A 25,069-nucleotide genomic window follows, 5' to 3' on the forward strand; every position below is an offset into this window, starting at 1 on the left:
ATAATCTCATTCCTTTTTATGGCTGCATAGTATTCCATTGTGTATATGTACACACTTTCTTTATCTAGTCTATCAGAAAACGGTGTGGCAATTCCTCAAAGATCTAGGACCAGCAATACCATTTGACCTAGAAATCACATTACTAGGTATATTCCCAAAGGAATATAAATCATTATATTATAAAGAACTATAATCTTATAATAGGGTCTATGTGATTCTGGGGCAATAGGCAGCAAACGCCTATGAGGCAGCAAGTTGGAAAACGAGCTGACCTCACGATCAACACTGAGTGTGTGTCAAATTTGGTTTATTTTTGTTTCTCTCCTGCCCTTCTTCCTTGATTAATTTTCTAAGGTGTATCGGGGCAGAACAGTTCAATCTCAGATCCCTGACTCACTCTGTCTGCTCCCTCCATCCCAAGTCTTGATCAATCTAGCACCTAACTGTAAAGGGCCAAGATGGTTTCCTTTATTTCTTCCAAGTGATGAAATTCTTTTCTCATTAAACTGAATCCTCCTCACAACCCCACATGACCAATGAGAGGGAAAGGAACGGGCTGGGCCTCTTCCCTCAGCCCCAGAGCCCCCACTCAGGTCTTCTCTACTCTTGCTAACCCACCCCTCATCCCTAGGAATTTCTTTCCTGCTGCTCTCATTAGAGCAAACAGGCAATCACACCAATTAGGAAGGTCTTTGCCATCAGAAGGTGGAAGAGCCCATCTGCCTCTTCACCAGAAACCAGGCAGGAACCCAGCACTTTGGGAGGCCGAGGTGGGAGGATCACCTGAGGTCAGGAGTTCGAGACCAGCCTGGCCAACATGGCGAAACCCTGTCTCTACTAAAAATACAAAAATTAGCTGGGTGTGGTGGCAGGAGCCTGTAATCCCAGCTACTCAGGAGGCTGAGGCAGGAGAATCACTTGAACCCGGGAGGCAGAGGTTGCGGTGAGCCGAGATTGTGCCACTGCACTCCAGCCTGGGCAACAGAGCAAGACTCTGCCAAAAAAAGAAAAAAGAAGGCAAGTCTTCCTGACTGCTCCAGGAAACCCTGTATCAGGGGCTCACATTGCATATGAATTCATTTTCCTACAGCACCAAAAGGAATTCCCTACAGAAATCCTTTTGAAGGCAGGGAGGAGGCTAGAAGACCCTAGCTCAGGGGTCTGCAGTCGACCTTTCCATCAATCACACCTGGCTTCCCGATGGAAAATCACTCAAACTGTGTCAGGTGCTGACCACATTCCACCCGCGGTGCTGGGTGCTTTGTGCATATGAATTCATTTCACCCCTCTGAATTCAGGAACTCTCTGGCATTACATAGTATTAGAACTTTATATGTCCCCAGTATCATGAGACTATTTGGTTAAAAGCATGACTTTCAGGCACTCCCAGTCTCTCAGATATCTCTGAATCCCATAATTATGATAAAATATGCTTGCTCTATATTTTTTTTTTCTTTTTCTTTTTCTTTTTTTTTTTTTTTTGAGACAGGGTCTTGTTCTGTCATCCAGGCTAGAGTGCAGTGGCGAGATCTCAGCTCACTGCAACCTCCACCTCCTGGGTTCAAGCAATTCTCCTGCCTCAGCCTCCTGAGCAACTGGAATTAACAGGCATGCGCCACCATGCCTGGCTAATTTTTGTATTTTTAGTACAGACAAGGTTTTACCATGTTGGCCAGGCTGGTCTTCAACTCCTGACCTCAAGTGATTCCCCATCCTCGGCCTCCCAAAGTGCTGGGATTACAGGCGTGAGCCCCCGTACGCAGCTTGATATACTTTTGTGTTACTTGTCAATCTTTGCGTCCTAATTTTTTGGAAAAATTACCATAGCCTGGCAACATAGCAAGACCTCTTCATTACAAAAAGAAAAATTTTTAAATTAGCCAGGCATGGTGGCACATGCCTGTAGTCTCAGCTATTCGGGAGGCTGAGGTGGAGGGATCACTTGAGCCCAGGGGTTCGAGGCTGCAGTGAGCTATGATTGCACCAGTGCACTTCAGCCTGGGCAACAGAGCAAGACCCCAACTCTGAATAAAAAACTTACCAAGCCCATATCCCCATAACAGGTTGGACATTTAAGTATGTGTCTATTGAAAGTACCCATTCACCATTCATACTGAATAAGGGAGTTTTTAAGGATGTTTTGCCTCAGTTCCACCCATTTTAGGCACCAGACATTCTTGGTTTTAGAGATCATAAGCTCAATGACACTGAGACGAATGTATATCTTATTATTTGGTTCCAGTTGCTGGCATCTATGGAATTCAGTGGTCTTTGTGGTTGAATCATCTATTTGCCGGTCACCAGATTCTTATTAAGTGCTCCCATGACACATTATACTATCTATTAAGGTTGATAGTGCTTGCTTCCAGGATGTTTACTGTTTAATCCATATGGATGCAGTCCAGAAGGAAGAGGGTGGAAGGGAACTGTCGCGCATGCCTGCCAAGTGCTGGTCATTTATTAGGTTGGTGCACAAGTAATTGCGGGTTTTGCCATTAAAAGGAATGGCAATTTTTTCTTTTTCTTTTTGGACACAGTCTTGCTCTGTTGCCCGGGCTGGAGTGAAGTGATATGATCTCAACTCCCTGCAACCTGCACCTCCTGGGTTCAAGCAATTCTCATGCCTCAGTCTCCTGAGTAGCTGGGATTACAGGCATGCACCACCACGCCCAGCTAATTTTTTGTATTTTTAGTAGAGACGGGGTTTCACCATGTTGGCCAGGCTGGTCTCGAACTCCTGACCTCAGGTGATCCACCCACCTCAGCCTCCCAAAGTGCTGGGATTACAGGCATGAGCCACTGTGCCCAGCAATGGCAAGTGTTTTAACGGCCAAAACCGCAATTACTTTTGCACCAACCTAATATGAACACATTGCATTGACCCCTCTGCGTGGCCCTGAGAGACAAGTTCTGTTACCATTTTCATGTAGATGAGGAAACTGAGGCTCCACAAAGTGAAGTCATTTTTCCCAAGTCAAATAGTGGCTAAGAATTTTAACCTGCAACCTGGGCAACATGGCAAAACCCTGTCTCAATCGATAGATAGATAGATAGATAGATAGATAGATAGATAGATAGATAGATAGATAGATAGATAGATAGATACATACATATATACATACATACATACATACATACATACATACATAACCAGGCCTGGTGGCAGGCACCTGTAGTCCCAGCTACTCAGGAGGCTGAGGTGGGAGGATCACTTGAGCCTGGGAGGTTGAGGCTGCAGTAAGCCACAGTCGCACCACTTCACTCCAGCCTGGGTGACAGAACGAAACCCTGTCTCAATGTTTTTATAAAAAGAATTTTAACTGGATGAAGAAAATGTGGTACATATACACCATGGAATACTATGCAGCCATAAAAAGGAATGAGATCATGTCTTTTGCAGGGGCATGGATGAAGCTGGAAGCCATTATCCTCAGCAAACTAACACAGGAACAGGAAACCAAACACTGCATGTTCTCACTCATAAGTGGGAGTTGAATAATGAGAACACATGGACACAGGGAGGGGAACATCACACACCGGGGCCTGTCAGGGGGCAATGGGAGGGAGAGCATCAGGATAAATAGCTAATGCATGCGGGACTGAATACCTACCTAATGGGTTGATAGGTGCAGCAAACTGCCATGGCACACGTTTACCTATGTAACAAACCTGCACATTCTGCACATGTATCATGGAACTTAAAATAAATTTTTTTTAAAAATTGCTGAGTCAAAACAAAAGAAAATAATTTTAACCTGGGTCTACCTGTCAATGCCCAGCCCTGGCCTCTTCATTGGTCACCCTGGGTCATTTACCTGGGCTTTGGAATTTCAAAGTCTTCATACAAAACGGTGCTTCATCACCCGTGCTCATTTTCCATTTCATTGCCGACGAAAGCATATTATATTTGGAAGTTGAGTAGAAGCACAGCAAGATCTGTGTGTGCGCCCTCTTAAGACACATCCCCCAAGTGTTGTCCCTAAATGGAATACCAGCTGTCAGATTTTTCTAGACATTCTGACAACCGGCACGGGAGAGGCAAGTAAAGCGAAATCACCAACTGGGGAATAAATAGTTTCTGTGAAAGACAAGACAGAGCTGCTCTGAATCACTCAGCGCTTCCATATGAGGGACAAAAGAAACAAGTGCCAAGGATGGTGACACAGGCCAGGCAGCCCCAGGAAGCCCCCTGGGGAAGAGGTGTGGATTCTGTGCCAACTAGCTGTGTGACCCTGGGAATGTTGGTTAACTTCTCTGAGCCTTATTTTCCTCATCCATCCCATGAAAAGGCTGGATGATGATGGTCATATTTAAATACAGAAACTTCTGGGCTCAGTGGAAGGTCAGAAGGAATTCTGCAGCCAAATCCAAGGTTCCCAGCTCAGTCCTCCCCGCTGAAGTCACAGCATTCCTGTCGGGCTGTCAGGTTCACACCTGGATGGGGAGACCTGCCCCATCACCTAGCCATGCACGATGGTTCTCTCATGCCCATCTAAATAAAAAGGGCACAATATGTCATCAACACCATCTGTTCTCAGTTCTCCTGTGCTGTGACTTTCCTGAAATAAAACCTTTCTCCTTGGGTAGACATAGGAGGTTAAGGAGCTGAGGTCAGTAGCCAGTGGTGAGACAGAGGACAGTTTTCAAAGAGATTTGGGACTTCAGACAAAAAGGAATTTTTCTTCTGTTTGGGGACCCTTCACAGCACACCTGTAGGAAGCAATGAGATTCTGAAACAGAAAATAGAGACCCAGCTGGGCGCGGCGGCTCATGCCTGTAGTCCCAGCACTTTGGGAGGTTGAGGCCGGTGGATCACTTGAGGTCAGGAGTTCGAGACCAGCCTGACCAACATGGTGAAACCCCATCTCTACTAAAAATACAAAAAAAAAAAAAATTAGCTGGGTATGGTGGCGGGCACCTGTAATCGCAGCTACTAGGGAGGCTGAGGCAGGAGAATCGCTTGAATCCAGGAGGTGGAGGTTGCAGTGAACTGAGATCACATCATTGCACTCCAGCCTGGGCAACAGAGTGAGACTCTGTCTCAAAAACTAACTAAATAAATAAATTAATTAAAAAGGCCCAGAGAGCTGTTTTGTATAAATAACACTGAAACAGAGCTGGTTAAGAGCTCCAGCTCTGCACCCAGGACAAGCCTGGCTTAAAATCCTTCCCCAGCATGCCCTCACTTGAGTGAGGCACTTGGGTAAATATTGAGAGCCTCATTTTCTCCATCTGTGAAAGGGGAATCATGATACAATCTTCCTCATGCAGTTGTTTTGAGGATTAAACAACATCATCCATGACAATATTCAGTACAAAACTCAATATATTAGTAAGCACTGGAAATGAATGAATGAAAGGCAAGGCTAACCAGTCCCTAGCCCCAGTTATCTTCTTCTAGTTATTTTTTTTACCTGGAGACATTGCTGAACATGTGCTGCTGCTGGAGCTCCACGTCTTCATGGGGCAGGAACCAAATGCAGGGGGTGGCAGCCTTGCTGTTGACACATTCATACCCGGAGTCAAATCACTACCCACATTGGGGGTATCAAGGATATTCATCAAGACTCTCAGCCGGGCGTGGTGGCTCATGCCTGTAATCCCAACACTTTGGGAGGCCAAGGCAGGTGGATCACGAGGTCAGGAGTTAGAGACCAGCCTGGCCAATATGGTGAAACCCTGTCTCTACTAAAAATACAAAAAAAAGCTAGTCTGTCATGGTGGTGCATGCCTGTAATCCCAGCTACTTGGGGGGCTGAGGCAGGAGAATTGCTTGAACCCCGGAGGCAGAGGTTGCAGTGAGCTGAGATCACACCACTGCACTCAAGCCTGGGTGACAGAGCAAAACTCCATCTGAGAAGAAAAAAAAAAAAAAAGACTCTTACCAGCCAGGCGTGGTGGCTCACACCTGTAATCCAAACACTTTGGGAGGCAAAGGTGGGAGGATCACTTGAGCCCAGGAGTTCGAGACCAGCCTGGGCAGCATAGTGAGACCCATTTTACAAAAAGTTTTTTAAAAAATTAGCCAAGCGTGGTGCAGTCCCAGCTACACAGGAGACTGAGACAGGGGGATTGCTCGAGCCTAAGAGATCGAGGCTGCAGTGAGCTGTGATCATACCACTGCTCTGCCCCCAGAAGACAGAGTGAAACCCAGTTTCTATAAATAAATAAATAAAATATAGTTTGGGTTGCAAATAAAGCCAACCAAGATTCTTTTAAACCAAAAAGCACTGGCTCAAATAATGGGGGAAGTCAAGTGCATGAACTTTGGGTGGCCTGGACTCAAAGAGCTCAAGCAACATCTCTCTCTCTCTCTCTCTCTCTCTCTGTCTCTCTCTCTCTGTCTCTCTCTCTCTGTCTCTCTCTCTTGCCTGCTCTCTGCCTCTCCCTCTCTCTGTCCTTTTTAACTCCCTGTTAGCTCCATTCCTGGGCAGACTCTCTCTTCACAAGGTATCAAGATTTTCTCTCTCAGTATCTGTCTTCATCCAAAAAGGAGCTCCAATCAAACCTGATTAACTCAGGTGCCTACTGCAGAACAATCTTTGGGTATGACACCTGGTCAACCTGGTTTGCGATGGTGGAAAAGGTGAAGTCAGGGACTAAGTTCCACCAGATGGAGTGGTGCAGGTCCCAAGCACAAAAGATGAATTTTGTTATTAGAACAAGGGGTAGGGCTTCCAGAGAGACAAAAACAATGCCTGGCTACTGCACCAGAGTTCATTGTAGGACCCTCAAAGCAAAACACAGCTGTCTGGGGTCTAGCAAACCTGAGATGCGGGGCATGAGATTTTGTAGAGAAGGGACCAGCTCCCAGCCCCACAAGTCAGCATGACTTATCTTCCTCTTAACAAAAGCATCATGAAACATACCAGTCTCACTCTTATTCCATAGAAGCCACATCCTCCAGCTCTTCCTTTGAGTTTTGGGTACCTGGGCATTTCTGATATCATTGGTGTATACAAAATTCTCTTTGAAAAGCTCTTAATTAGTTCCATTTTAGGGTGCATAAATAGCCAGTTTCATAGAATCATAAAATATCAGAACTGGAAGGATCACAGAGCAAAAATAGCTCCCAGACCTGGTGGCTCTGGTTATCCTAAGAATCACCTGAGTTGAGATTGCTACTGTCTTATTTTTTAACATCCCTGCACCCCCAGCTCCCTGCCAGAAATAATATGACTTTTTTTGGTCTGTCGCGGAGCAAGGAATCAGAATTTTCGTGGCTCTGATTTGCCTCATTTGGAAGCCGGTGTCTCTGAAAACATGCAGCCCAGCTCCCAAATGTGGAGATTGAAGGCAGAGGGATTATGAACCTGTTGTCTCCAGGGCCATGGGCTGATGAGTGGCAGAGTCTCTGCAGATGACTGTCTCCAGGAGAAAAGCCAAGAACCACTGCCTGTCATTTGCTGAGTAGAGCAGTGTGAATGGCTGTTAAAATAAGAGAGGGAAAGAAACAGTCAAACAGTCTGTCACTAGAGCTTGCACACCCAGGTCTCACTGAGGCAGCCACCAGTCTGTCGTGCATGGAGCCTGTGAACAAGCTTGCAGGAAAACAGGAAACTCTGCCTCTGTGTCCTCCCGCGGCAGCCTCCTCAACTCATGTTTCATTCCCAAATACTTTCTGAGCTTCCACTGTGCCAAGGACTGTGCTGAAAAAGAGCCCAAGGTTTAGTGGGAAGATAGAAAAGATCACCAGCAGCATGACATATTCAGTAAGACCCCAAAAGGTCAGTTCCTTGAAAAAACGAAACATAAGCTGGACGCGGTGGCTCACGCCTGTAATCTCAGCACTTTGGGAGGCCGAGGCAGGTGGATCATGAGGTCAGTAGTTCGAGATCAGCCTGGCCAACGTAGTGGAACCCATCTCTACTAAAAATACGAAAAATTAGCCGGGCGTGGTGGCAGGAGCCTATAATCTTAGCTACTCGGGAGGCTGAGACAGGAGAATCACTTGAATTTGGGAGGCAGAGGTTGCAGTGAGCCAAGAACATGCCACTGCACACCAGCCCGGGCGACAGTGTGAGACTCCGTCTCAAAAAAAAAAAAAAAAAAAAGAAACATAGAGTTACTATATAACTCAGTAATTCAACTTCTAGGTTTGCACCCAAGAGAATTTAAGACATATATTGACATGTAAACATGTGCATGGATGTTCATAGCGGCATGACTCATAGTACCCAAAAGGTGGAAGGGACCCAAACGTTTATAGCTTACGAATGGATAAACAAAGTGTGACATATTCATACAATAAAATATTATCCGGTCATAAAAAGGAATGAAATGGCCGGGCGCGGTGGCTCTTGCCTGTAATCCCAGCACTTTGGGAGGCCAAGGCGGGTGGATCACGAGGTCAGGAGATTGAGACCACCCTGGCTAACACAGTGAAATCTCATCTCTACTAAAAAAAAATGCAAAAAATTAGCCGGGTGTGGTGGCGGGTGCCTGTAGACCCAGCTACTCGGGAGGCTGAGGCAGGAGAATGGCGTGAACCCGGGAGGCGGAGCTTGCAGTGAGCCGAGATGGTGCCGCTGCACTCCAGCCTGGGTGACAGAGCAAGACTCTGTCTCAAAAAAAAAAAAAAAGAATGAAGTGCTGGTAAATGCTACATACAGCTGGAGGAACCTTGAAAAATTATGCTAAAAGAAGCCAGACACGAAAGGTCACCTACTGTATGATCATATTTATTTGAAAGATTCAGAGCAGGCAAATCCTTAGAGACAGACGGTAGATTAGTGTTTGCCTGGGGCTGCAGAGCGAGCGGAATGAGCAGCGACTGTTAATGTGCCTGGGATTTCTTTTTAGTGTGAAAAAATGCTCTGGAATTAGGTAGTGGTGATGGTTGCGCAATCTCGCGAATGTGTTAAACGCTGCTGAATTGGACATAATTTTAGAACAAGGGCCAATTTTATGGTATGTGAACTATATCTTAATTAAAAATAAATAAATATTGAAAGCTAGATCATTACAACAAATAAACACAAGGAGCAGGCCCTTTTATAGAGCAGGGTGTTCAGAAGAAACCTCAGAGGAAAGAATAGTTTGGGCTGGGCCCCAGAGAAAAAGAGGGAAGATGGCCTGGCACGCACGGTGGCTCATGTCTATAATCCCAGCACTTTGGGAGGCCGAGGCGGATGGATCACAGGGTCGAGAGATCGAGACCATCTTGGCCAACATGATGAAACCCCGTCTCTACTAAAAATACAAAAATTATCTGATTGTGGTGGTGTGTGCCTGTAATCTCCTCTCCGCTACTTGGGAGGCTGAGGCAGGAGAATTGCTAGGGAGTTGGAGGTTGCAGTGAGCCAATATCGTGCCATTGCACTCCAGCCTGGCAACAGAGTGAGACTCCATCTCAAAAAAGAAAAAAAGAAAAGAAAAAGAGGCAAGATCAGAAGGCACCACTGATCTACACTGAAGAAAATGAGGAGACCTGCTTGGCTGGAACAGAAGTGGCCAAGGCTGGAACAGAGCCAGGAAGCGGGGAAGAGTGAGCTATGGTCTTATGTGCTGAGCTTAGGGGCTGGAACAGGCTTCTCCCATCAGCGGGGGCCTTTGCAGGAAGCCTGCAGGGAAAGGTGAGTCTAGCTGCAGTTCTGAATGACTTGATGAAGGAAGAGATGAAAACAAAGATTTGGGAGCATCTGAGGTAGTCTCAGCCTCGTGCTGTAGGCTGCAGGGAATAGGATGAAAAACCAGCAGGGGTTTCCTCCTGTCCTCAGGGGATGCAAGAATGAAATTTTGTATTTCTCTGGCAATTTACAGTTGGATGTAGCTTTCACTTTGATTAGCTCATTGATCTTTGAAATAATTCTTGAGATGAGCAGAGCAATTATTAGCTCCTTTTACAGAGAGAGAAACTGACGCTCGCAGAAGTTCCTTCACTTGTCCGGGGCTTCTAAGTGGCAATTAGGAGAAGAAGTCAGATCTTGGACTCACAGTTTTTCCCAGACTGACCTATAGTCTTCTATTATAGACTTCTAAATAATAGACAGCAAGAGTAAATAAATGTGCAAAAATATAGTACAATGCAAATGTATGATAACCTTCAATAATTACCAAGAAATGCATAAATTAGTGCCAGGTCGCAGTTCTGTCCACCACACTCGGTGTTTGAAGTGCATTTTCTTTGGACCTGTTTATTGCTATGCAGGAGACCAAAAAGAATTTGTACACAAGTTTTGAACCTGGGCATAACAGTAAGCCCTCAGCTCAAATCCCACCTCTGCCATTTCCCAAATGACCTTGAACTTCACTTATTGGAATTCAGGCTCCTCACGCAATAAATGAAGACAACACACCCATCACACATGGTATGTGCCACTATGCAGCCTCTGCACATAAAAAAAAGCACTTAACGCAGTACCCAGCCCACTGAGGCTGGTGTTCAATAAGGAAATAGGAGCATTTAAAAGGTTTATGCAAGGGAGCTTGCATTCGTTGGGCACAAACAATTTTCCAGTTCCTTCCTATATGCATAATCTCCACAAGAAGATAGATCTTTTTTGTCTGTGTTTCTGTTTGTTTTTTTGGTTTTTTTAGACAGAGTCTTGCTCTGTCACCCAGGCTAGAGTGCAGTGGCGTGATCAACCTCTGCCTCCTGGGTTCAAGTGATCCTCCTGCATCAGCCTCCCGAGTAGCTGGGATTACAGGCACACAACACCGTGCTCAGTTAATTTTTTTGTGTATTTTTAGTAGAGATGGGGTTTTGCCATGTTGGCCAGGCTGGTCTCAAACTCCTAACCTCAGGTGATCCACCTACCTCAACCTCCCAAAGTGCTGGGATTACAGGTGTGAGCCACCACACCCAGCCCAACAAAGATAGATCTTATTATCCCATTTTATAGATGAGAAAATTGAGGCCTAGGGAAATTTGCTTGCTCAAGGTCACACAGAGAATCATGATCCAGATTTTGGTCTGGCTCCAAAGTCATTCCTCTTTGCTTAGCCACACTATTCGTGATGATGTCAGAATGTGGTGTAAAATGATTCTCTTCAAAGCACAGGGTACCGACTCAGACTAAGGTCTATTTCAGAGCTGCTATAATCCACTAATGATCTAGAAGCTCCTCTCTGCTTTTTTGTTTTGTTTTGTTTTGAGATGGAGTTTCGCTCTTGTTGCCCAGGCTGCAGTGCAATGGCGCAGTTTCGGCTCACTGCAACCTCTGCCTCTTGGGTTTAAGCAATTCTCCTGCCTCAGCCTCCCTAATAGCTGGTATTACAGGCGCCTGCCACCATGCCCAGCAAATTTTTTGTGTTTTTAGTAGAGACGGAGTTTCACTATGTTGGCCAAGCTGGTCTCGAACTCCTGACCTCAGGTGATCCACCCACCTCAGCCTCCCAAAGTGCTGGGATTACAGGCGTGAGCCACCGCACCCGGCTCTGCTCCTCTCCGCTTATAGGACATTGGTGTGAATTCTCCAGGCGATTGCTCAGTCCTTATCTCTCCCTTCCTACTGCTTGGACGGATTTTTAGATCAAACTTGCAGCCCCGCTCTCCTGGGGGATAATCCCTGTTGCTGGTAACCTTGTTTCCTGGTTGACCTTCACGAAGAAGGGCTTCAGCAAAAACTTTCTCCCTCAGCCCAGTCATGCAATGTTTCTCTTCCTAACGCTTTCGCGGGCCCTCAAGATGGAATGGAAGAGGGCTGCCTTCGGAAACATTTCCAGGAGAAGCAGCTACTCAGAATAAATTAGCCAGAAAGCGTTAGGATATGCTACTTCCACATTCTCATCTTATTTTCTTCTTTGGCCCTTTCCTTCTTAAATGCCACCTCCTTTTTCCTTCCTGGGACTTGGTATCTTTGTACGTTTGCCTACTGATGGGATAAAGCCCATCTCTACCCCAAGGATATTGTCTTCCTCCAGGTAAGAACTTGTAAGATTCTGAGACCCACACCTAAACAGCATTATTTGTAGTAGCCAAAAGGTGGAAGCTTGAATCGGCAAGAAGAAAGCCGAGCCACATATACTTTAAATTGCCCCAGGGAAGCAGAAATCAGTGGATTCAGAAGGAATAAAGATAACGAGATGAGACCTAAGAGACCATGGCGAAATAATTCACAAGTATCATACTGGTGAAGGGGCTGGGGGCTGTGGCTGGCTCACTGGGGTCACTGTAAGTTAGATCTTAGACTTACAGTTTATCCCAGGCTGACCTATAGTCTTCTATTACAGACTTCTAAATAATAGACAGCAAGAGGCAAGAGTAAATAAATATACAAAAATATAGTACAATGCAAATGCATGATAATCTTCAATAATTATCAGGAAACGCATGAATTAGTGCCGGGTCGCAGCTCTGTCCACCACACCCAGCATTTGAAGTGCATTTTCTTGAAGCCTGGCTTTCTGGAGAAACCTTCCTGCTCAATGCCATTTTTTTTTCTTTTTTTGAGACGGAGTCTCGCTGTCTCCCAGACTGGAGTGCAGTGGCGCGATCTCGGCTCACTGCAAGCTCCGCCTCCCGGGTTCACACCATTCTCCTGCCTCAGCCTCCCCAGTAGCTGGGACTGCAGGCACCCGCCAACATGCCCGGCTAATTTTTTTCTATTTTTTAGTAGAGACAGGGTTTCACCATGTTAGCCAGGATGGTCTCGATCTCCTGACCTCATGATCCGCCCGCCTCGGCCTCCCAGAGTGCTGGGATTACAGGCATGAGCCACCGTGCCCAGCCTCAATGCCATTTTTTTAACTTTTAGTTTAGGTTCAGGGATACATGTGCAGGTTTGTTCTGTAGGTAAACTCGTGTCACAGGCGTTTGTTGTACAGATTATTTCACCACCCAGGCACTAAGCCTAGAACCCAATGGTGATTTTTTTCTGCTCGTCTCCCTCCTCCCACCCTCCATCCTCAAGTGGGCCCCAGTGTCTGTGGTTCCCTTCTTTGCATCCATGTGTTCTGATCATTCAGCTCCCACTTGTAAGTGAGAACATGCGGTATTTGATTTTCTCTTCCTGCGTTAGTTTGCCAAGGATCATGGCCTCCAGCACCATTAATGTTCCTGTAAAGGATGTAGAAAGCAGTGTGGCGATTCCTCGAAGAGCTAGAAACAGAACTACCATTCGATCCAGCAATCCCATTATTGGGTATATATCTAAAGGAACATAAATTGTTCTACCATAAAGACACATGCATGGAATCAACCTAAATGGCCATCAATGGTAGATTGGATAAAGGAAATGTGGTACGTAAACACCATGGAATACTACACAGCCATAAAAAAGATCAATGCCATTTTTAGAGATCCTTTGACAAGCCCTTGGGACCCTTTCTCTTGGAGAAAATTCTGTTTGCCTTTGGAAATATGGCCAGCTTCCTACTTCTTACCTGGTATTAATACCAGGAGTTTGGATGAGCCACTTCACATCAAGGGAGAGAGGTAGTTGAGCTTCAGTGATTTTTATATTCTCTAAAGGCATGTGAACACAACCTTGACCTTTTTCTTTTGCTACGCAGTCTTCTTTAACAGCTGAATGTAAAGAGCCATCTTCTTCAACACCCCTGATTTCATGTCCCCAACAACACACACACACACCCCTCCTGTCCCCGGCAGCTCCATCCTACTCCGGGCCTACTGAATCAGAAACTCCGGAGTGGGTGTCTAGCAATTGCTTAATTGCCTGGAGAGCTTATTAAAACACAAATTCCCAACCTCCACCCCAGAGGTCTGATTCAGTAATTCTGCAATAGGGCTGAGAATCTCATTTGTATCAAACTCTCAGCTGGCGCTGGTGCTGCTGTTTCAGCCAGTTGCTCTGGAGTAGGTGGCTTCCTGCCGACCTCAAGGGCACAGATGTCTCCTCTAAGCTTATCTGGGGAACCGTGCACAACTGCAGGACAGACAGCAAGGGAGAAAGTGTAGAGGAAAAGGAGGAGGAGATGGAAAAGACATTCTGACATCCACTCAGTTTCCCCTTAGGTAATGCAATGCCTGGGATCCTTGATGCACTTCATCAAAGCCCACTTGCTTGCTTGCTTCTTTCTTTCTTTCTTTCTTTTCTTTCTTTCTTTTCTTTCTTTCTTTCCTTCTTTCTTCTTTCTTTCTCCTTCCTTCCTTCGTTTCTTTCTTGCTTGCTTTCTTGCTTTCTTTCTTCTTCCTTCCTTTCTTTCATTCTTTCGCCTTTCTTTCTTTCTTTGTTTCTCTCTTTCTCTTTCTTTGATTGTTTCTTTTTCTTTCTCTTTCTTCTTTCTTTCTTCTTTCTTCTCTCTCTCTCTCTCTCCTGCAGGGTCTCACTCCTCTGTGGCTCAGGCTGGAATACAGTGGTGTGACCACAGCTCACCACAGCCCTGAGCTCTTGGGCTCAAGCGATCCTTCTGCCTCAGCCTCCCAACTAGCTGGGACTATAGGCATGCACCAACGACACCCAGCTAAATTTTTTTTTTAATTATTTTTTGTAGGGACGGGGTCTTTCTATGTTACCCAGGCTGGTCTCAAACTCCTGGCTTCAAGCAATCCTCCTGCCTTGACCTCCCAAAGTGCTGCAATTACAGGCTAATGCTTTTTCTTGTTATTTCCATTTATCTGTTTCTGGCCCATATTAATATCCGCTAATTCATGCCTTTTGATTGAGACCTATACATGGTTTCTCATGGGCGTTATAAAAATGAAAGTGCAAGACCTGGCACAACAGAAAGATTAAGAGAACGAAACCCCTAGACCCAAAGTAAACCCTGTGGGGCCGTGGTATCTGGAGGCAGGACACCCTGCCTCTGGCATGTCTAAGAGAGTTTGGTGCCCCCCCATCTTCACATTGGTGCTGCCCAGAGCAAGCAATCCCCACTTCCCCAACTTCAGCAGCATCCAAGATCTCACAGAGGGCTTGTTAAACACAGATGGGGACCCCCACTCCCAGAGCCTCTGATGCAGCAAATCTGGGGTGGGGGCTGGACAAGAATCTGCATGTTTTTTTTGAGACAGAGTCTCGCTCTGTCTCCCAGGCTGAAGCACAGTAGCCTGATCTCAGCTCACTGCAACCTCTGCCTCCCGGGTTCAAGCGATTCTCCTACCTCAGCCTCCCAAGTAGCTGAGATTACAGGCATGTGCCACCATACCCAGCTAATTTTTGTATTTTTAGTAGAGATGGGGTTTCACCATGTCGGCCAGGCTGGTCTCAAACTCCTGACCTCAGGTGATCTGCCCACCCCAGCCTCCCAAAATGCTGGGATTACAGGCGTGAGAGCCACCAAACCTGGCCAAGAATCTGCATTTTCAAAAACCTCCCAGTGGCCAAGCATGGTGGCTCATGCCTGTAATCCCAACACTTTGGGAGGCAGAGGCAGGAGGGTGGCTTGAGCTCAGGATTTCGAGATTATACTGGGCAACATAGCAAGACCCCATCTCTACAAAAATGAAAATTAAAAAAATTAGTCGGCCGGGCGCAGTGGCTCACGCCTGTAATCCCAGCACTTTGGGAGGCCAAGGCGGGTAGATCACAAGGTCAGGAGATCGAGATCATCCTGGCTAACGTGGTGAAACCCCATCTCTACTAAAGAATACAAAAAATTAGCCGGGCATGGTGGCGGGCACCTGTAGTCCCAGGTACTTGGGAGGCTGAGACAGGAGAATGGCATGAACCTGGGAGGCGGAGCTTGTAGTGAGCCAAGATCATGCCACTGAACTCCAGCCTGGGTGACAGAGAGAGACTCCAGTATCAAAAAAAAAAAAAAAAAAAATTAGGCACGGTGGCACACACTTGTAGTTCCAGCTACTCAGGAGGCTGAAGTGGGAGGACAGCTTGAGCCCAGGAGGTTAAGAAGGCTGCAGTGAGCTACAATAGTACCACTGCACTCCAGCCTGGGAGACAGAGCAAGACACTGTCTCTAAAAAACAAACAAACAAACAAACAAACAAAAAAAGCTCTTAGTAATGGGAATGCTGCTTGTCCAACGACCCCACTGTAGAACCACTATGTGTATGTCTGAAATAATGCAAGAAGTCACTTATGGTGATTAGCAAAACCCAAGAAAATGTCCAGGAAAGGTAAGTTGCACCCAGCTGATCACAGAGGTGTAGGGAAGCATCTGAACTTCCACTCTTTTTGTATCAGCTGCAGAAATGGATACAGCAGTCACTGGATGATGTCTTTTATGAAACTCACCCTGGAATGTCCCATATTTCCGGGCTCTGAAAGTCACTCTGGCTCTATTCTATCAGAAAATTTAGGCCTTACTCTGATCATCACATCCATCATGGTTCTTGTTATAGAAGTTTTCTCATTTCATACCTTTCACCAGAAGGCATTTTGTATTATGCAGTCTCCATGGCAGTGGTCCCATAAGTGCCTGTCAACTTGATTTGAACAGTCTCATCCTATAGGACTCACTGCTGGCCTATTGAGGAAGAGTTGCAACCTATCTCACTGTGTTATTTCTCTCTTCTCTCTTCTCCCAACCCCTCTTCCTTCTTCCCACACCTGCTTCTCCCACCACCAGTGCATTCCCAGAAGCAGAACAGACAGACCTGCGTCCGGAAGAGCCTCATATGCGCCTTTGCTATGGCCTTCATCATCAGTGTCATGCTGATTGCAGCCAACCAGATACTCCGGAGCGGCATGGAGTAGCAGCCTCCCGCCAGCCACACTGTGTTGCAGCTCACCGCGCATGTGCATGCCGTGCGGGCAGACTCTTCCTCCACACAGCAGACACGGACCTATGGACTATGGATGGATGCGGACGATGGAACCATTCAGTAAAGAACCCAAGGTTGAGTGCAACTGGGGTTGCACTTCAGCTTCATCTCCTTGGCAGGGACACTAAAGGGCTGTCTTCAGTGCTTTAATGGTTTTGTTTTCTAATGCAATAAATCGCCAGGATTTCCAAATTATTGCTTCAACCATCAGTCATAACTCTAGAGAAAAACTTCATCTTCATCTCGGAATTCCAGCGGCCATCCAGGTATAATGGTGAGAGAGCAAGAGAGAGGCACGAACACACAGTCACCTCCACTCCCCATTCTTTCAACCCAAGGGTCAACAGGAGACTCTCTGCTGAGGTCAACCCTCAGTTCCAAGAGGCTGACTTCAGGGTTGCCACAGAAGAGGGGGCTTTCCATCCCACCCTGGCTTCCTTCCTCCACCCAGTGGAGACCCCCCCAAGGCATGAGGGGAAAGCCATTAAGTGGGGTGCAGCCCCTGGCGGTCTTCAGCTGCACCCCTCACCGCTTCCGTTCTTACTGCCTTTTCTAGAGGACTGCCATTGGTAGAGCTGGGGTGCTCTCAGTTTCCGTCGGCACTTGGCTTTCTGTTCCTACAGCCCATCCCGCACCAGCATTTTGGAACCTGCAGAGAGCCTTTCTCCCAGCTTTGCCGCCTGTGCTGCCATTAGAGAAAAAAAGAAGCATAATCGTGGGCATATCTATAACATAGACAGATATATATATTTGGCTTCTTCGTGTGTGATGTCATTCTTCCCTAATCGCTTACACCTAATATAAGCGTGTCCTCCCTCCCACACTCATCCCTGCTTCTTTGGGGCAGGGGTGAGGCAGGTTGAGTGGGGAGGGGACTGGGACTGGCGGTGAGGTTTTGATACCCACACCCAGCCATCTGGAGTCATGGAGACCCACCACGTCTCTATGCCGGATGACCTTTGTAAGTTAAGGTCCTTGTGCATCTTACCTTTCCCTTACCTTGGAGTTTGCTTTGTTAGTCTTCCCCAGCTAAAAAGAGAAATGCAATCCAAAATGGAAAGATGGAGAGATCAAACGACTGTACTTTCACATAAGATCTTCTGGCCTTCAGATTCTGCAACTGACTCATTTTCAGGAGGTTGGGGGAAAAGATGTTTATGAGTTTAGCCAACAGAACAGGTAATTTACTCCTGCCTGCAGAATACTTTTCGTTGGGGAAGAGAACTGAATCCAAGGATCTGTTTTCAACACCATTCCAAGTCTGTAATTTCCTGACTTTTCCTAGATGTCAGCCACTACTATGAATTCAAGCTTGTGTAGTCAGATTAGCCAGTAATCTCTAGATGTAATAGTTCCCTTTGTACTTTTCCAAGCTCAGGTCTTTATTTTGTAATGGAATTACCTTGCTCCTACTTCTTTTGATTACATCCTAAAACTACATGCTTCCCCCCTTCCAGTAGCGAGCCACCAGAAGCTTTCTTGTCTCAATGCAGTGGGTAGGATTTTTTGGTGCGTTCTGTGTTCCTGATCTCCCTCCCTGTCTTCCTGCTCAGCTTTCTCCCTACTGCCTTTTCAGACTTGGAGCACCCGAGGTCTCCAATGAAAGTTTTCTCATTCACCTCTGCAAGTGCTACTGGCAACAGCCTGAGGGCAGCTGTAGAAACTTTCCCTCTGTGGGAGACTATGAATATTCCTGATGAGCACAAGTAAAACTAAGGCTTCAGCCATAATATGGAGGAGGGAGCAGATGTAAGCTCCCAAGAGCCTGGGGGATCGCAGGTCCCTCTGCAAAACTTCCTGGAGTTCAGCCCAGCAAGGACAGACCAATGAGGCAGCAACCTGCCTTTCCCCCTTACCTGCCCTGCTGCCTGCACACTGCATGCCTGCCCCTTCTGCTGCTCCCGTTGGCTGACTCACCACTGTCCCCTTAGGATTGGAATTCTCAACTAGAACAGGTCCAAATGCAGAATATTTAATACATCGAACAACTTCATCCTTAATCTCTGCCCTGGGCAGTTTGCCCTCTCCCATCTGGACTTGGATGAGAGGGCATAGCAGATCTTGAAGGGATATACTTTCCTGTTTTTCCCTGACCCCCGAACCACCAAACCACATCCATAGGGGTGCAGGACCCTAAGTAGACTGGGTAGAAACCCCAGGGATGATTCTTCAAAGCCCCCTCCTCCATGAGAGGGGACTGAAATGCTACAGCTGAGGCTGGTCTTCAGGGCAGAAAATGAGTACTTCTTTGAAGGTGACTTTTCTGCGAGTTCTTCTGCCTCCTGCTGGAGAACAGAGACCCTTCAAGAGGTGAGGGTTAGATTTCATTGGCAGAGAGATTAGCCACTGTGCAGGAGTAGGGAGGAAAAGGAGTTCTGGAGAGGCGCCGCCATCCTGTTTTCTGCAAAGGCTGCAGGATTCCTTTCCTAACGGTGACCTTCTTCTTGCTCCCAGTGACCTGGAAGCCAGCCCACCCTCCCCAGGGGAAAATCTAGGAGAATGCATTCCTCTGCAGACTGCTAGAGAGAGATGGCAAGAAGGAAGACACAGAATTCTTTCTGACAGCCTAGGAGTTATCTTCCCACTGTGGTAACCCCCCATGTGGCACCCAGGGACTGAAGGACACAGTGCGTGGAGACGGCCCTGAGCTAGCGGCATTCCTTAGACTTCAGGAGCTCAGAGTTTGTCCCGGTGACTTGCACCCTGGCTGCTTTGCTTGGACAGTTTGTCTTGGGTATAGGGAAGCCTTCCTTGTCAGGCAGCCAACTCCCAGCCCTGTTCACACAAATTTTATGCTAGGGCCCCATGCCAGTCAGTGTCCCCATCATGGTGGCTATGAAGCTCACGGCTGAAGGTTCCAGAAGGTCCTGGTCTCCCATGCCCAAGGGATGCCATGTAGCCCCAGCTGGAAGTGACTTCGCAGGAATTGAGAGGGAAGAGCTCACCCCTCACTCTGTCCTCCAGACTTAGGAACCAGTGACCTTGGCTGCCCAACTGTGTGGAGGCTGAGTGATTGACAAACACAGGTTGGCTCATTCTTGCTGCAAGAGCAGGTACCCCCCGCCGCCCCCCTGGAAAGCACAAGTGATGAGCAAGAAGGCATTTTCCTTGGGAGAGAAGGGGAAATGGACCCTGACCCCCTTGATCCCCAAAGAAGCTGCGCTCCACCTTTCCAGATACCCACAAACCCCCAGACAGAATCTAGCATCGGGACTATTAGCAGTGGCTTCCAGAATGTGCTTGGGTCCCACGTGACTGATCTGACAAAAAAAAAAGAGGGATATTACCATGGCAACCCTTGCATTCCACCCTGAGTTTGCCAAGGCACACAAAAATAGGGAACATTTTCTTAAAGAACACTCCAATTCAGCCTGAGTGCAACCTGACTCTCTGCATCTGTATCCTGCTGGGAGAGGCAATTACCCTTAAAGAATCTGGGTGGTATCTCTGCCTTTTTGTCTGGCATTTGAACTTGTCCTTCTATTTACTCAGGAGAGCAGGAGCTACCTGTAAGCCCTGGTATCTCCCCATCCCTACTCCCAGCCCCTTCTCCCAGGGTCCAGAGCCAGGACCCCTTAATCTAGGTAAATAGACAGAAATATCATCTTGGAAGGCAAACAAGATATTAAGCCTCCAATCTTTAAAAGTATTGGTTTGCCTGTTGAGCACACTCCTGCAAGCCAGACATGTGAACTTTGGTGAACTGAGGTTTAGGTGTGGTCTTAGGCAAACCCAGTGGTTTCAGAAATGTCTGGGTGTTTTATTTGCAGAGAACAAGATGTGTCTTATGAGTCTTCTTTCTCAATACCTGCCCTGTCTCAAATCTCACTTGACAAATGGTCTACGATCTTGCAGTTATCCAAAAGAGCCTATGAAAAATGGACAGCTGCTTTTGACAATAATGCCCCTCCCAACTTCCCATTCATAGAATCATAAAGTGATATGTTTCAGAACTGAGAGAGAAAAGTTTACCTTTTATTCCAAATGCCTCCTACTCGGTTTAAGTCCAGACTCAGGTCATAAATCAAAGACAGTTTTGCACGTTGCTCTTCACCTAAATCTAGCAGTTTCCCTGAGGCCCTATGAGGGCATGGACAGAAAATGAAGGATGCAACCACCCAGGACAGCTCCCTGGTTTGGGCTGGCCTGGCCACGTGTGGTCACATGTCCTGGGATCCGTGTTTACTGTGTCCTTGCTCTCCTTCCTTGCAGAAGCTGCTAAGCTCTGCTCCTCCTAACTGCAGGTCTCAAACCCTATTGGGTCATTTTGCCACACTATTTCTCCAAAGGCCCATAGTCATTACATTTTTTACCATTTCACCAAGATAACAGGGGGGGTCTGGAATTCCCCTGCTAGGAAGGGCCCCTTTTCCTATATCACCGTGATGGTACAGATGAACTGAGATTAAACTTTTAAACTTCAGCACGTCACACATCCTGGTTGTATAACCAGGAGGTCTGCAGAGCTGCAACCCCTGAAGAACATCTGTCTTAAAAGACCTCAAATCAGAACATTCTCATTGGCCTCTTCAGTGATCCCCATGGAGCTAAGAGTCCGTAACCTAAAGGCCTTACCATAGCCATCTTCCCTCCACACCTGATTGCTCAACTGCCCCAGAAGGGGAGAATCTATCTGAAATAGAAAAGAAGCATTAAGGACCAGGTGCGGTGGCTCACACCTATAATCCCAGCACTTTGGGAGGCCAAAGCAGGTGGATCACTTGAGATCAGGAGTTCAAGACCAGCCTGGCCAACGTGGTGAAACCCCATCTCTACTAAAAAAAAAAAATACAAAAATTAGCCGAGCATGGTGTCGGGCACCTGTAATCCTAGCTACTCTGGAGGCTGAGGAGGGAGAATCACTTGAACCCTGGAGGCGGAGGCTGCAGTGAGCTGAGATCGCGCCACTGCACTCCAGCCTGGGCAACAGAGCAAAACTTCATCTCAAAAAATAATTTTAAAAAAGAAACATCATTCACCAGCTAAGACTTTTCAATTTAAATTATTTAAAGTGACAGCAACATAGAGGAGAATTTGGGCTGCCTCTTACCGACCCAGTCTCCATGATAATTTGAGTGTCACAACTGTTCAGCTTCACTTCATACTTGCTTTGACTAAGTCACTCGGGATTGTCCTCAATTTTTTGGCCCTGCCATAAATAGGTGTATGTTAGTCCATTTTGCATTGCTATAAAGGAATACCTTAACACTGGGTAATTTATAAAGAAAAGAGGTTTATTTGGCTCGCAGTTCTGCAGGCTGTTTGAGCAAGGTATCAACATCTGCTTGGCTTCTGGTGAAACCTCAGAAAGCTTTGACCCATGGTGGAAGGTGAAGGGGGAGCAGGCACGTCACACAGCAAGAACAGGAGCAAGAGAGAGGAGAAGAGGTGCCAGTCTCCTTTTCTTAACAACCAGCAATTGCATGAACTAATAAAGTAAGAATTCACTCATTACTACAGGGAGGGCACCGAGTCATTCATGAGGAATCCGTCCCTATGACCCAAATATCTCCCAGCAGGCCCCACCTCCAGCACTGGAGATCAACATGAAATTTGGGGGGAACAAATATCCAACCTCTATGATTGGTTTGGAGCAATGAGATCAATTACACCAACAAGCCAAGCATTTCTCTTAGTATCCTATGGTCATTGCTAATGCATATGGTCATTTTGACAGCTGTGGTTTCTCCTTCATATTCATTTGGGACTCTTCATAGGGTCTCGAGAGACATGACAATACTGTTCAAAACGTCTCCAAGGCAAAATTAATTTTATTCCGTTGACTGGAAATATATCACAAAGAATGAGGTTTTTCCAGTCCCACCCACGAGACAGTCCTCTGAAAGTGGAAAAGCTTGCCCGGCCACCTGCCCCTACCCTGACCTTGGGGTAGTTCATCAGTTGAGCACAACCCCCATGCCGGGCATAGACTCACCCATCTCTTTTCCTCTGGTGTGATGGGTTGGCTTTCAAACTAGTGTTTCTCGCACTGTTAGAAGTTATTGTCCAAGTGGAAAGGATGCAGAGGCTGGAATTTTCCAGTGGGATAGAAGAGCAGGCTAATTAGGAAGAAATATTCCAGGGAATGCAAGGTGCAACTGCGATATTGCTCCATCCCTGGACCTGAGGGAGACAAAGAAAGTTCTTAAAGGGCTGCAGATGCTGTCCTCTGAAGGTCTTCTCCGGATCGCTGGCCTACTTTGGAAACATGCAGGCCATTGAGTGTCACGGGGCTGCCCATCAGTCTGATCCACATGAAAGGCTCTGTGAATTTCAAGAGCAGGCTGGTAGCTCGCCATTCCTGGGAGGATGCTGACATCTGTCAAGCCCAGAATGCCTCTCTCAGGGCTCTCAGACCTGTTAAACTGAGGCCAGGAGAGCAGAAGAAAGAACTCAAAGTGTGGTCGGTACTACCAGCTGGAGAAAGCCCAGGAGCCAGGACTCTTCCACCCACTATCTAGGTTATGTTGAGTGACATTCCTCCCTGGCTTCAGGTTTCTCTAAAGCCAGAGGAAAAGTAAACCAGACAAGCCCTCCCATCTGTTTTGTCTGAAACAAGATGGAGTGAATGCTCCCTACTGAGAGGGTCTGGATTTCACCCATGAATTGCACTAGGAACTGGGAGCTCCTTTTTGAACACAAGTCCCAAGAGGCAGTTGTGATAAAGTCTCTCTTTTGGTGTCCGCTGTCTGTAAATGAAACAATGCAAATTGGTGTATGTTAAATGTGTCACAGCTTGCAGGCAAGAGGTTTTGTTTATTCTCTAAGGACTTGCTGACTCGAGGGAGCATCAAAGATGAGCTTTCTGTCTTTGTCTTGGCAAGTGTGAAAATAAAGGGAGTCAGTCACCTCCCCAAAGGTCACGTGAATCAGAATTCAGGAGAAAGTTGGAGGAAACAATGGCAGATTCCACGAAGAGATGCTTGTTTCTCCATTTGAGAAAGCCTTACTGAAAGCTACTGAATAAAGAGCACAATTTCCAGTTATTTCTTTCTTTGCTTTTTTTTTTTTTTCTGGCCACTATAACAGCACTTCCAGTATATGTTGATAGTAGCTTGTAATTATTCCTAATACCGCAGAAAGAAGAGAGTCGTGATCTTTGGTGACTGTGAGGAATTAGATTAACAGTCGCGGGGGACCGGCTACCTGCGATAGCCCTTTAAATGGCTAATGAGGGATGCTGAGTGCTGAGCGGTGCCTGCTTTTGATGTGGCCCACCCATGACCAGGGAGAGAGGGCAGGAAGAGAGCAGCTGCAGGATCCACAAGTCTCTAGCCCTTCTGCCCCAGGAAACATAAAACCCTAGATTCTTGTTCTTTTTCCCTCTTCCTAAAGTAGACTGACGTCCCAGTAATTGTTTTTCTAACAAGCCCTGTTGTTCTCCCTGGGAAAGACCTAGATTGGCCAAGAAAGGATCCTGTCAGCTCCTGGTGGAGAGTTGCACAAGCCAGTGGCTCTCAACTCTCTCCAAGGAAAATTAAAGCATATTTTCTCTTTCTTAGCTCAAAATCAGCTTTCAGGGGTCCTTATTGGGGTCTGATTTTCTTCCCCAGTTCTGAATCCAGGAAGAAGCTTTTTCTCCAAGGACTAACCAAAAACAATGACTTTGGAGAAAAATTAGACTCAGAAAGTCTGTCCAGGCATTGGGTTGGTGAACTGTCAACTGTTGGGTGGGGAGGAGGGGTCGCTGTGATCGTAGCGGTCATTAGACTTGGGACATGAGTTGTCTCTCAAAGCACAGTAGTAAATGACTGTATTTTGTATATTGCCCCCAATATGTTGGGTGTAAATAGAAGCACAGCTGGGGATTGATCATGGCCAGGACGATTGGAGCTTGGCAGCTCTCATATCCAGAATAAGCCACTAAGACGGAACTCATCAATCACCATCTTCCCATTTACCTCATTAGCATCCCATTTTCTCTCATTCAGTATTAGTTGATGATTTCTGCTATTAAGTGATGAGAAAGTCAGCAGACTAGTCAAAAAAGAATCTTTATATAAAATGTACATATTAATATAAATTAACTTAGCATGCAACTTACCAATCAAATGAAGTATATATTATTAATATGTTATCTTAGTGTATAAAGGAAAACTGCCATATTTACCAGATGTTTTCTTTAACCGAACTTGTCTGTAAATATATAATCTGTATAAAAAGAGTCTAATTTACCATTATTTATGCAATAGAAAAAATAAAAGTTTTTTTTTCTTTTGACAAGAGATTCCATTCATTATGTATGGTTTGATTTACAAATGGGTCAGGAGACTCATTCCTGGGACCCCAAAGGGCAACCAGTTCTGTTCAATGACAGCCTGGCATCACCAAGAAGCCACAGGTGAGAAAGCGGCCTTGGGATCTCACTGTCTGCTGGGATGCTAAAGAGAGATGACTGGCGTTAGGGCAAGTAAGTGGACTGTGGAACATATGGTGAGAATT

General features: G+C 46.4%; 1 protein-coding gene across 9 annotated transcripts in view; it reads left to right on the top strand.

Annotated features, from left to right (window-relative positions):
• CALN1 (calneuron 1) overlaps nt 1-24,850 on the top strand; it is a 662,858-nt gene extending 638,008 nt beyond the window's left edge. For all 9 annotated transcript variants that reach the window (XM_034952089.3, XM_008963371.5, XM_034952090.2 and 6 more), the window contains one exon: nt 16,432-24,850. In XM_034952089.3, the coding sequence (XP_034807980.1) occupies nt 16,432-16,559 (128 nt within the window). In that variant the 3' untranslated portion in view covers nt 16,560-24,850. The remainder of the gene's footprint in view (nt 1-16,431) is intronic.
• The last annotated feature ends 219 nt before the right edge of the window (nt 24,851-25,069 follow it).

Source organism: Pan paniscus, chromosome 6 (assembly GCF_029289425.2).
Source record: "Pan paniscus chromosome 6, NHGRI_mPanPan1-v2.0_pri, whole genome shotgun sequence".
Classification (NCBI taxonomy): Eukaryota; Metazoa; Chordata; class Mammalia; order Primates; family Hominidae; genus Pan; species Pan paniscus.